The sequence below is a fragment of the Heterodontus francisci genome, unplaced genomic scaffold, assembly GCF_036365525.1.
Source record: "Heterodontus francisci isolate sHetFra1 unplaced genomic scaffold, sHetFra1.hap1 HAP1_SCAFFOLD_43, whole genome shotgun sequence".
Lineage (NCBI taxonomy): Eukaryota > Metazoa > Chordata > Chondrichthyes > Heterodontiformes > Heterodontidae > Heterodontus > Heterodontus francisci.
In genome coordinates, this window is record NW_027141852.1 from 18869219 (window position 1) to 18882995 (window position 13777).

At 47.1% G+C, this 13777-nt stretch overlaps 1 protein-coding gene and 1 non-coding gene across 2 annotated transcripts; one reads left to right on the top strand and one right to left on the bottom strand.

Annotated features, from left to right (window-relative positions):
• Positions 1 to 374: 374 nt before the first annotated feature.
• Positions 375 to 4254, top strand: LOC137364960 (histone H2B type 1-M-like). The gene is made up of 2 exons (XM_068027830.1): positions 375 to 392; positions 3910 to 4254. Exons 1-2 carry the CDS (start codon positions 375 to 377, stop codon positions 4252 to 4254), a joined length of 363 nt encoding a protein of 120 aa, XP_067883931.1.
• An 8354-nt stretch (positions 4255 to 12608) lies between these two features.
• Positions 12609 to 12691, bottom strand: trnal-uag (transfer RNA leucine (anticodon UAG)). Its single transcript has one exon. It is a non-coding gene; the product is annotated as a tRNA-Leu (tRNA).
• Positions 12692 to 13777: the final 1086 nt, after the last annotated feature.

The following is a 13777-nucleotide window of genomic DNA, read 5'->3' on the forward strand; positions in this document are numbered from 1 at the left end:
CATTATCTGCCTCCACTGAAGTACTGAAGCTCCCAGCTCCTGCATCGCAAGTGTTCTGGGCAGATCCATCCAGACAAAACACTGCACTGGGATCGTCCCAACTGCTCTATGCTCTACATATATTTCCAGCCATCCTGCTTCACATGCAAATTTTTTTTAAAAATGAAGCCCGATATGTATATCCCTCGATTCCTTTCTCCACATACAATTGTTTATTTGTTCCACCTCCCGTTCAGTGCATCGATACTATTCACCCCAACCTCTCCCTGTGATAACAAATTCCAGATTCGAACCATTCACTGCGTAAATACATTTTTCATGAATTCCTCATTGGTTTTATGAATGACGATTTTATATTTTGGCTCTTGTTTCAGATGCCACCACAAGTGGAAGCATGTCCCCATGTACTCTATAAAAGCCCTTCACTATTTCCTCACTTTTGTCATTTGTTAGTGTGATGTAGGCATCACTGGCTATGCCAGCATTTGTTGCCCAATCCAAATTGCCCTTGACAAATTGGTGGTGAGCTGCCTTCTTGAGCCGCTGCAGTTCTTGAGATGTAGGAACACCAACAGTGCTGTTTGGAAGGGAGTTCCAGGATTTTTACCCAGCGACAATGAAGGAATGGTGATATCGTTCCAAGTCAGGATGATCTGTGAATTGGAGGGGAATTTGCAAGTGGCAGTGTTCCCTTGCAACTGCTGCCCTTGTCCTCCTCAGTAGTCGACGTTCCAGGTTTGGAAGGTACTGTCAAAGGTGCAGTGCACCTTGTAGATGGTACGCGCTGCTGCCACTGTGCATCAGTGGTGAATGGGGTGATTGTTGAAGGTGGTGCTTGGGGGCAATCAAGCAGGCTACTTGAGTGTTGTTGGAGCTGCACTCATCCAGGCAAGTGGAGAGTATTCCATCATACTCCTGCATTGTGTCTTGTGAATGGTGAATATGTTTGGGGAGACAGGAGGTAAGTTACTCACCACAGAGTTCCTAGCTTCTGACCTACTCTTGTCGCCACGGCATTTATGTGGCTGGTCCAGTTCAGTTTATGGCCAATGGTAACTCCCCCCCCCACACCCCCCGCCCCCAAATGTTGATGGTGGGGGATTCAGTGATGGTAATGCCACTGAACATCAAGAGGAGATGATTAGATTCTCTCTTGTTTGAGATGGTCATTGCCTGGCACTTATCTGACGCGAATGTTACTTGCCACTTATCAGCCTAAGCCTGGATGTTGTCCAGGTCTTGCTGCATCTGGGCACGGGCTGCTTCAGTAGCTGAGGAGTCATGAATGGTGCTGAACATTGCGCAATCATCAGTGAACATCCCCACTTTCGGCCTTGTGATGGAGGGAAGGTCATTGATGAAGCAGCTGAAGATGGTTGGGCCTAGAACACGAGCCTAAGGAATTCCAGCTGTAATGTCCTGAGACTGAGATGATTGACCTGAACAACCACAGCCATCTTCCTTAGTGCTAGGTATGACTCCAAACAGCAGAGGGTTTTGCCATGATTCCCATTTACACTAGTTTTGCTGGGGCTCCTTGGTGCCATTAATGGTCAAAGGTTGCCTTGATGTCAAGGGCAGTCACTCTCACCTCACAATGCAATGTTTCTTTAACTCTAAAATAAAAGCAAAATTCTGCAGATTCTGGAAATATGAAATTTAAAAAAACAAAAATGCTCAAAATACTCAACAGTTCAGGCAGCATATGTGGAGAGAGAAACAGAATTAACATTTCAGGTCTGTGTCCTTTCATCTTACAATATGTTTTATGTCCTGGTATGTGATGGTCAGGTTCATTCAGTTTGCAGTAATGGAATTAATAATGTGTCTTTCACTCTGACTATTTGTGAGATTTGTGGAGTGGTGTGTAACATGGAGCTCAGTCTGCAGTCTGGGTACATTATTGAGATTAACTCTGTACTTTACAATCAGGTACTGTTTGTCTGTTCCATCTGACATTGAATTTGTAGTTCAGGCTGCTCTCTTGTGAGAGTGACACAGTGCCTTGCAATCTGATAGTGGGTGTGATTTTGGACTGGGATTGATGTACCTACGTGTCAGTGGGACTGAGTTGTGGTGAAATGGAAACAAGTTCAATCTTTCCTGCTCTGTCTGACTGTTGCATTGACTGTTGGTCTCTGGAACTTGGGATCAGTGCCGGTCTGACTACTTCTGCTGGCGGTGATTGTGGAACTGATGTCTCTGCTCTCTGTGAGTGATACTGTACTTACTGTGTGTGAGGAGCTGGCTGCACTTCCTCGTGTCGAGGAATCACGACATTTATTCTGCTTCCATCAAGTATTTGCCTGCAGAAAGGAAATGTATTTATTATAATTCAGGAAGAGATGTGGTAGAAGATACAAAAGTGACCAAAACAATTTTTCAATTAATAATCATTATGAACAATCACAAAGGAAACCCAGCAATACAAACAGAGTCAGTGTCTGATTCCACTGCAGCCCTGCAGCCCCCAGCTACTGCATACCAGGGGCTTTGGCCATTTTACAACAATTAAATGACATCCAGAAACAATCCATTGGGCCATGAATGGGACTGACCGACGGAACAGGGACTTTTACACAGGTCAGATTTCCAGTTCCCGCTCCCATGGTCTAACCGTTCAAGTGAAACCAAACAGCCACTGTTTAAAATGTGTCCTTCACACGTCTCACCTGGTGCCGATAATAGATTCTCTTTGTGTAACTCCCCACATCCTGACTGTCCGCTTCTGTTCCCACACTTCACTGTCCAATAACAAGAAACTGTGGGAACAGGCTGGATCGCTCTCTTTGCGCTGGCACGGACATGATTGGCCGAATGGCCTCATTCTGTGCCGGAATTTTTCCATGTTTCTGTTTGCGGAATTGTTGCAGAAATCTGCGCCTGCGCTCCCCTCCCCCAGCACTGCCTGTGAGCGGAAGAAGATGGTTTAAAACAGCCGCCAATGGAGAGATCCCGGTCCCGATGGAAGGGAGCAAACAGCAGCCTCGTTCCAGCAGCACATCGCTTTGGGAGCGTGTCCGCAGATAGACTCAGAGATCAGCATCGAGTCCAGGGCAAGTTCAGGGGCAGGCGGGGGCTGTTTGTTTGAGGCGGAGTGGAGCAGGAACTGGTCCCGGAACATGGAGTGAGTGGGGGAAGGGAGAGGCCATTCTCGGGTTGTGTGTGGACAAGGGGATGGAGACAGAATGGGAAGAAACTGTTACTGCAGTGCAGTCAAACAATGATAATATTTGTATGGCTGGGCTTCCTTTGTGGGCGTTTATAATTATTATGAGAGATTAAATTCATTAAAATCCTGTATCTTCTGTCTCACCAGTATTTGAATTATAAACATTCTTTTGTTTAAACAGACAAATAATTGAATGAACCAAAATAAATGTGATGTTTCCTCCACCAAGTTACATGGAAGAGTGTCACCAGCTCCTTCTCACACACAGTCCGTACATTATCACTCACAGAGTGCAGAGACACAGACGCCCTTTGGTCTGCCCGAAACTTGCTGGTCTTCCAGCGCAAAGAGTTGTCCACCACCGAATGTTGCAGACTGGCACATTCCAAGGTCCAGGACTACGTGCTGAGGGACGCACTAAAGCTTGGGGCAGCCGCAGCAAAGGCTCAATGGGGAAAGACCACAGTGTAAGGTTCCCCCACCAAGCTGGACTGAGGGGCTGGAACCATGGGAAACCCCTCGAACTGTATCGGGAAAATTTTCATTTGCTGTAAATGTAAAAATGTAATTGGCATGACAAATGTGAAATGGAAGGGTTGTGAAGCAACTCATGATTGTATTGAAGGAAACTGATCTCCCTTGCAATGTTTGTATTTTTTGGTGCTGTTTGAAACTGTTTGGCAATGTATTTTTAACAGATTTTTACGAATAAAGTATATTTTGGAAATAAAAAAGAGAAGAAAGCAGCTCCTAAGAAAGGCGCCAAGAAAACCTTAAATAAACCGTCAACAAAGGGCGGCAAGAAGCAGAGGAAGGAGAGTTACTCCATCTACATCTACAAAGTGATGAAGCAGGTTCATCCCGACACCGGCATCTCCTCCAAGGCCATGAGCATCATGAACTCGTTTGTGAACGATGTTTTCGAGCGCATCGCGGGTGAGGCTTCCCGCCTGGCCCATTACAACAACCATCAGCTCTGGGTGATCCAGACCGCCGTGCGCCTTCTGCTGCCCGGGGCGCTGGCCAAGCACGCCGTGTCGGAAGGGACAAAGGCGGTGACCAAGTACACCAGCTCCAAGTAAAACTGCACAATGGACTGAAAAACATCCCAAACACAACGGCTCTTTTAAGAGCCACCAACAATCTCTGAAAAAGCTGCATCTGACATCTTTATGAAATCACTTTAAGACGATGTATAATATAATAAAGATCCCACTGCTGTGTTTGTATCTCCTGTTATTAACCGAACACGAACCCATAATCTGATCACCTGCCTTCACTTTTTTTGCTTAAAGCTGCTCTTATTCTGTTTTTTCACAGCCCCTGTATGACCGCATTAACAGCTGATTTCAGCGGTAAGGATTAGACCTTAATCCCTTCACTGATTAATCATTTTATTAACAGCAACTCTCCGCAGTGTAACAGCCTGGGATGGGATTATTACAGAGCAAGTTAAGGGCCGTTTGAGGACTTGATCCGGCTCCCTCTTTTCAGAGAAGGACACTGGGCTCTGATTGAAAACTAAACTGAGTATTTCACTTCAGGCCAATGCAGGCCCCACCCGGGACAGTTTGAAAGCGATTGTCGAATGAGTCACAATTTAAATAACATTTTACAAGTTGAATAAAACAAAATCAAGAGATGGGACTTTAAATCTTTCACTAAGGATGACATTTATTTCAATCCGCTCCTTTCCGACAATGAAATTGGCGGGCTTTTTGAAATTGACAAATTTTGTGCTTCTGATGTCGTGGCGGGTAAATCCCGCCCTCTTGTGTTGGTCAGTGACCTGATTGATGAAGAATATAGGCAAATAGATTTAAGTACCGACCATTGAGGAGAGTTCTCAGTCTTAAAGTAAAGTAAATGCTGCGGAAATTATCCATTTGTGAAAGTATTTGTGAGATTGTGGAAATGTCTGGAGGAAAGACCGGCGGGAAAGCTCGGGCCAAAGCCAAGTCTCGCTCCTCCCGGGCTGGACTGCAGTTGCCGGTGGGCCGTGTTCACAGGCTCCTGAGAAAGGGTAACTATGCTGAGCGTGTGGGTGCTGGAGCCCCGGTCGATCTGGCTGCTGTGCTCGAGTATCTGACCGCTGAAATCCTCGAGCTGGCCGGTAACGCGGCCCGGGACAACAAGAAGACCCGCATCATCCCCAGACAACTGCAGCTGGCCGTCCGCAACGAGGAGGAGCTCAACAAGCTGCTGGGAGGGGTGACCATCGCTCAGGGCGGGGTGCTACCCAAGAAAACCATCGCTCAAAGCTCCCAGAAAATGTAAAGCAGACAAAATGTCATCTAATAAACCAAAGACTCTTTTCAGAGCCACCCACAGTCCCTGAAAGGGCTGATTACTGTCTGATTCAAGCATGTCAGTAACAGAACAGAATAGGAACTATTTAAAATGTTTATGAGCAACTATTTCAGTGGCTTCTCACTGTCCCCCTGATCCCTGTGTGAAGGGGAATTACCAATAGTCTAATTTATTCCTTTTCACACCGAGTTTGAGTTATTGGTCCCTTAAGGATTGCTGAATGGAGTCTTCCACCGCCGGTTACAGATAAGAAGTGGGGGGGAAAATGACAGGTTAAAGCTGTGCGTAAAATAGCGCCAGGAATTTGTGGCGATAATAGCGGAATAAAGAAAGGTTTTTAAAGGTTGGTGGAAAATATTTTACGAACAACTTTAAATAGATTTTCCAGTAATTCGCTTTTTGCCGACACTGAAATTGGCGCCTTTTTCGAATTCAAACGTTCTGCCAATTTCGACAATTTAAGCCAATGATTTGCTGCATTTTCCCCAATTCGTGGCTCTGCGATTGGTTAAGAAATGCGAATGGGAAGAGGTTGACCAATTAGAAGTGAGCGCGGGCTCAAGCTGTGGGAATTCCAGGTCCCTGAATGATTGAGCTGAAACTGATCAGTTTCACAAACCCTGTCAGTTTCAGTGCAGGAAACACCGTCTCGGAAGAAATAACATCACAATTGGGTCTGGTTCCAGTGACCGATTCAACGGCTGCTCCAAAATTCCCGGATTCCCTCATTGCAGCAAAATCATTTTGAAATTCTATGAAAACAATGAGTGATTCTGGAGGAGTGATGTGGCTTTTCACTGAGGGTATGTGTCGAATGGGGAAATAACTAAGTGTAGAGCCTCGGGCACTGTTTACACAGCCCGTTTAGAAAATCAAATCCATTGCACATCCTTGCTGCAACTGAAATGTCAATTTCGGGGATTCCAGTTTTCTACACGAATACAGCACAGATTTATTCCAGACAGTTCTGAACAGCCTATCCCAGCTCCCGTTTCCAGCTCATTGCTCTCTCTGTGAGACGGTGGGTGGCTCTTCGAAGAGTGTGTGTTTGCTGGAAAGGGTCGAGTTGTGCGGCCCTGCCGTATCAGAGGGTACACCACATCCATGGCAGTGACCGTCTTGCGCTTGGCGTGCTCAGTGTAGGTGACCGCATCCCTGATCACATTCTCCAGGAAACCTTTCAACTCCCCGCGAGTCTCCTCATAGATCAAACCCGAGATCCGCTTGACCCCGCCACGGCGAGCCAGGCGGCGGATTGCTGGTTTGGTGATGCTCTGGATATTGTCAGGAAGCACTTTGCGGTGCCGCTTTGCTCCGCCTTTGCCTAGTCCTTTCCCTCCTTTACCTCTGCCAGACTTTCTTCTATTAACTTCCAAAATATACTTTATTCATAAAAATCTGTAAAAAAAATACATTACAAAACAGTTCCAAAAAGCACCAAGTCAAACAATACAAAGAGTGTAAAGGAGATCAGTTTCCTTCAATACAGGAGTGAGTTGCCTCACAACCCTTCCATTTCATTTCTCATGCCATGTACATTTGACAGCAAACAAATAATTTCTGGCTACAGTTCGAGGGGTTTCCCATGGATCCAGCCCCTCAGTTCACTATGGTGGGGGGACCTTACACTGTGGTCTTTCCCCATTGAGCCTTTGCTGCAGCTGCCCCAAGCTTTAGTGCGTCCCTCAGCACGTAGTCCTGGACCTTGGAATGTGCCAGTCTGCAACATTCGGTGGTGGACAACTCTTTGCGCTGGAAGACCGGCAAGTTTCGAGCAGAGCAAAGAGCATCTTTCAACGAATTGATAGTCTTCCAGCAGCAGTTGATGTTTATCTCGGTGTGCGTCCCTGGGAACAGCCCGTAGAGCACAGACTCCTGTGCTACAGAGCTGCTTGGGATGAACCTCGACAAAAACCATTGCATCTCTTTCCACACCTGCTTTGCAAAGACGCATTCTAGAAAGAGGTGGGCAACTGTCTCTTCCCCACCACAGCCACCTTGAGGGCATTGTGCAGAGGGGGTGAGACTTCGGGCATGCAGGAAGGATCTGACGAGGAGGACTCTTCTCACCATCGGCCAAGCTACATCTTGGTGCTTGTTTGAAAGTTCTGGTGATGGGGCATTCCGCCAAATTACTTTGGAAGTCTGCGCGGGGAACCATCCGACAGGATCCACCATCTTCTTTTCCCGTAGGGCCTTGAGAACATTCTGTGCAGACCAGTGCCTGATGGATTGGTGGTCAAAGGTGTTTTTCCACAGAAACTTTTCCATGAAGGATAGGTGTTACAGCACAGTCCAACTGGATGGAGCGTTCCACGGCAATATGACCAGGCCCATCCTTCGCAACACCGGGGACAGATAGAACCTCAGCATGGAGTGACACTTGGAGTTTGCGTACTGGAGGTCTACACACAGCTTGATACAGCCACACACAAAGGTAGCCATCAGGATGAGGGCGATGTTGGGTACATTTTTCCCGCCTTTCTCCAGAGGTTTGAACATCGTGTCCCTCGGGACCTGGTCCATTTTGGATCCCCAGATGAAGCGGAAAATGGCTCAGGTGATCACCACAGTGCAGGAGTGCAGTATGGGCCAGACCTGCACCACGTACAGTAACCTGACACAATGGAGAGTGTTCGCTGCTCCCACATGTTCAGCTTATGTTGTACCCTGGCTACTCGTTCCTCCCAGGTTTTGGTGCACGCCCCGGCCCTTCCGAACCATACCCCAGCACCTTCAAGTCGGCTGACCTAATGGTGAAGGGGACAAAGGATCGGTCAGCTGAGTTCCCACAGAACATGGCCTCGCTATTGCCGTGTTTAACATTGGCTCCCGATGCCAGTTCGAGCTGGTCACAGATGCTCATCAGTCTGCGCACAGGCAGCGGGTTCAAGCAGAAAACGGCGATGTCATCCATGTACAGGGAGGTTTTAACCTGAGTGCCTCCACTGCCTGGGATTGTTACACTTCTGATTATCGCATTCTTCCTAATTGACTCAGAAAAGGGTCCAATACAGCAAACAAACAAGACAGGGGAGAAAGGACAGCCCTGCCTGACTCCAGATTGGATTGAGAAACTTTCTGATTCCCACCCATTGATTGAGACTGCGCTACTGATGTTTGTGTAGACCAGTTTAATCCAATTGCAGATTCCCTCCCCAAACCCCATTTTGGAAAGTACGTCCATCATGTCGTTGTGCGATATCCTGTCAAAAGCCTTCTCCTGGTCCAGGCTGATGAGGCAGGTGTCCACCCTCCTGTCCCGTACATAGGTGATCGTATCCCTGAGTAGCGCGAGGCTATCAGAGATCTTCCTGCCTGGTATAGTACAGGTCTGATCAGGGTCAATCACCAACTCCAGAGCAGACTTGACTCGACTGGCGATGACTTTTGACAGAATCTTGGAGTCGATGTTAAGCAGTGAGATGAGCCGCCAATTTCTGATTTCTGCCCCCTCCCCCTTCCGCTTGTAGATGAGGGTGATGATACCTTTCCTCATGGATTCTAATATGCTGCCGGCCAGGACCATACTCTGGTATACTGCCAGACTTTTTTTTTTAATTTCCAAAATATACTTTATTCATAAAAATCTGTAAAAATTACATTCCCAAACAGTTTAAAACAGCATCAAGTCAAAAAATACAAACAGTGCAAAGGTGATCAGTTTCCTTCTATACAATCACGAGTTGCCTCACAACTCTTCCATTTCATTGTCATGCCATATACATTTCTACATTTACAGCACACAAAATTTTCCCTATACGGTTCGAAGGGTTTCCCATGGATCCAGCCCCTCCGCTCAGCTTGGTGGGGGGACCTTACATAATGGTCTTTCCCCATTGAGCCTTTGCTGCGGCTGCCCCAAGCTTTAGTGCGTCCCTGCCCACGTTGTCCTGGTCCTTGGAATGTGCCAGTCTGCGACATTCGGTGGTGGACAACTCTTTGCGCTGGAAGACCAGCAAGTTTCGGGCAGACTAAAGGGCGTCTTTCACCGAATTGATAGTCCTCCAGCAGCAGTTGATGTTTGTCTCGGTGTGCGTCCCTGGGAACAGCCCGTAGAGCACAGACTCCAGTGTTATCGAGCTGCTTGGGATGAACCTCGACAAAAACCACTGCATCCCTTTCCACACCTTCTTTGCCAAGACACATTCCAGGAGGGGGTGGGCTACCGTCTCTTCCCCACCACAGCCACCATGATAATTCTTGCCTCAAATCAGTGCACAATAAAAGAGACTGATTCCGTCAGCTTCCTTTTTTTTACAGGCCGCCCGGACCTGGCTGAGAAAGGCAGAGTGAGAGCAGGGAGGGGAGGAGACAAGAGTGAAGATTAAACAGAGAGCGAGAATGAAGGAGACACCCAGAGTGACAGACAGAGAGAGAACGGCACCTTATCTTTCATCTCCACCTCCAGTTTCCTCCGGGCTGCCAATTTCAAACCCTTTATTAACAGTAGAACCGAAACCCAGCTCTCCACGCAAACCCTTCCAGACTCGACCTTCACAGTCAAGGCTTTCCAGAAAGCCGGAGCTTTTAAATATGATCCTGCTACAATTAACACTCAGTAATATTCCCACCAAAACACAATCCATTCTATAACAAGGAACCTCCTCAGTAACATCACCATTTCCACACACATCCGCTTCCAACAGTTTACAAACACCCTATTGCAGCTGTTTGGGGAATCTCCTGTGTTAAGATTGGAGTTGGAAAGCGGCCTTTACCCGGCAGTGTTATCGTCTCACACTGAATCTGCCAGACATCCTGTTCTCTTTATTGCGAGAGAGAAAGCACGGATTTAGGAAATGTTCATTTGAAATGATCTCTATTGAGAACGAGCCCGGCCGTGGGACAGGTATTCCAGTGCAAAGAGCTGTCCATGACCGAGTGTTGCAGACTGGCACATTCCAACATTCAAGACTATGTGCTGTGGGACGGCATTAAAGCTTCGGGAAGCCACCATGGAGTCTCAATAGAAAGGCGACAGACTAAGGCCCTCGTGCAGCGAGAGGCTGGAACCTGTGTAAAACCGCTCGGGCTGTTTGCACCAGAGAATGTTTGATGTGTAATGTAAATACTGCAAATATAACCTGTGCAGGCAGGGATAGTGAGATACCTCATGTACATTATTGAAGGAAACTGATCTGTATTGTACCTTATGTAATATTAAATTTGAACTGCTTTGCAATGTAATTGCACAAATTATATGAATAAAATACATATTGTGCAAAAGAAAGCAGCTTTCCTGTCAACACACACCTTGTCTCAGGGCACAACTTTCCTGTGATCTTGTCACACCCAACTTCGCTCTATATCTTCTGACACGCACACTTTACAGTCTGTCATTTCCAAAAACAAGCATTCTAAAATCAAAAGACCTTTTGTTTATTTCTCCTTTCTTTTCATTTCTCCTCTATTCTTCTCAATCACTCCCTTCAACAGTCCTATTCAGATCAAGGTGGAATGTGAATAGTGTCACAACTCACCTCTGACACTATTATTACCCTTCTCTTCTCTTGTCTTATTCAATGGGAAAGTTTTATTCACCAGTCTGTTGCTGTTTTACACTCTTGCCATACCATCTGGTATTGCATCCATCTGAATTCTGTGCTTTCATGGCCTTATATTTCTTTTCCACTTCTGGATGATTTGTTTGCTTCAGTTCCATTCAACCAGGCTGGACCACAGGGAAGCTTAGAACAAAGAACAAAGAACAGTCCAGCACAGGAACAGGCCATTCGGCCCTCCAAGCCTGCGCCGATCTTGATGCCTGCCTAAACTAACACCTTCTGCACTTCCGTGGCCAATATCCCTCTATTCCCTTCCTATTCATGTATTTGTCAAGATGTCTCTTAAACGTCGCTATCGTATCTGCTTCCACCACCTCCCCTGGCAGCAAGTTCCAGGCACTCACCACCCTCTGTGTAAAAAACCTGCCTCGCACATCCCCTCTAAACTTTGCCCCTCGCACCTTAAACCCATGTCCCCCAGTAACTGACTCTTCCACCCTGGGAAAAAGCTTCTGACTATCCACTCTGTCCATGCCGCTCATAACTTTGTAAACCTCTATCATGTCGCCCCTCCACCTCCGTCGTTCCAGTGAAAACAATCTGAGTTTTTCCAACCTCTCCTCATAGCTGATTCCCTCCAGACCAGGCAACATCCTGGTAAACCTCCTCTGTACCCTCTCCAAAGCCTCCACGTCCTTCTGGTCGTGTGGCGACCAGAACTGCACGCAATATTCGAAGTGTGGCCTAACTAAGGTTCTGTACAGCTGCAACATGACTTGCCAATTTTTATACTCTATACGCCGACTGATGAAGGCAAGCATGCCGTTTGCCTTCTTGACTACCTTATCCACCTGCGTTGCCACTTTCAGTGACCTTTGCCTTGGGTGGGTCCACGTTGATCCATTACATTCAGAATCAACTCCTTGAAATAACTCCATAGTACAACTACAGTAACCACACAGAATCTGCTTCAAACACTCCTCCACATTTTATCTGTTCTGACTGTCAACACCTCCAGCTCTTTGGTTTAAGTGGAACCCATCAGGTTTGTATAGGCTCCTTCTATTCTGAAAGCTGTAGAACTGGTTCAGGGAATTCAGCCCTGTTTCTCTACTCTAAAGGCTCAGCCATGCTTGATCTGCGTGGTATTTTGCTTTTATTGCAACGTTACAAGACCTCCAATCCTCTGGAAAACGATGGTCAGACCTTCCACTATTTCTTCCCTGGCTTCATTCAACAGCCTGGGGTACATTTCATCTGGTCCTGGTGATTTATCCACATTCAAGGATGCTCATCCCATTAAGACTTCCTCTCTCCTTAACTTATCTCGTCCAATACTTCACACTCCTCCTCCTTCATAACAATATCTGCATCACCCCCTCATTTGAGAAGACAGCAATGTATTCATTAAGGATATTGGCAACATCTTCCACCCCGACACAAAGGTTACATTTTTGATGTCTTCTGTGCCCTGCTGTTTGCTCAGTTGCCTCTTACTCTGATGTTTTGATGCAACATCTTTGGGTCCATTGTTATTTTGCTTGTCCATGTTCTTTCCTGTTCTCTCTTTGTTCTTCACCTCTGCTCCCAAACGCCTCCAGAGCAGTCAAAACACAAGGTGTCAGAAGTGGGATTTGAACCCACGCCTCCAATGGAGACTGCGACCTAAACGCAGCGCCTCAGACCGCTCGGCCATCCTGACCGCCTACTGGTCATCATTAATGCTAAGGAAATTATTCATTCTTTGTGAAAGTATTTGTGAGATTGTGGAAATGTCTGGAAGAGGAAAGACCGGCGGGAAAGCTCGGGCCAAGGCCAAGTCTCGCTCCTCCCGGAAGGACTGCAGTTCCCGGTGGGCCGTGTTCACAGGCTCCTGAGAAAGGGTAACGATGCTGAGCGTGTGGGTGCTGGAGCCCCGGTCTATCTGGCTGCTGTGCTCGAGTATCTGACCGCTGAAATCCTCGAGCTGGCCGGTAACGCGGCCCGGGACAACAAGAAGACCCGCATCATCCCCAGACACCTGCAGCTGGCCGTCCGCAACGACGAGGAGCTCAACAAGCTGCTGGGAGGGGTGACTATCGCTCAGGGCGGGGTGCTGCCGAATATCCAGGCCGTGCTGCTGCCCAAGAAAACCAGCGCTCAGAGCTCCCAGAAAAAGTAAAGCGACCAAAATGTCATCTAATAAACCAAAGGCTCTTTTCAGAGCCACCCACAGTCTCTGTGAAAGGGCTGGTTACTGTCAGGAGGGAGTCAGTGATGGAGTTATTGTAACAGTGGATTGACCTGTTTCACATCTGTCCAGGTGTGTTTTCAGTTTCCTCTCTGTATTTCGCTCTGTTTCTCTGCTCACACATCTCCCCCTCTAGTTAAGTGAAGAAGTGAACTACAGGGTGTCAGAATCAACAATTTAATAAATCACGCTGCCTTCGATTTGATAAATCCCGAGATTATCCCGGTACATTAACGGGAACTGGTTCGGAGCTGATGAATTAATTTAATAATGGAAGTGTCCGGGTTAATTCTCTGTTTTTCATTTGGACAGTTTGAATTGTGTTTTTTTTTTCTCTCCGGTGATCTGAGCGCCGCTTCTCAATGAGAATCTGCTCCCAGAACAGAGTAAATGCAGGAAGAAAGAAGCCATTCTCCGGCTGTGTGTTTCTCTCCTAACCTGATCTGTTTAGACCGCACTGTTCCCAGAGGACGGAATCAGTGAGAGTTGTGCACACACAGGAGCTGAGTCCACTGCAGCGCTTTAATATGTGCCTTCTTCCCGGCCCTCCCTATTCTC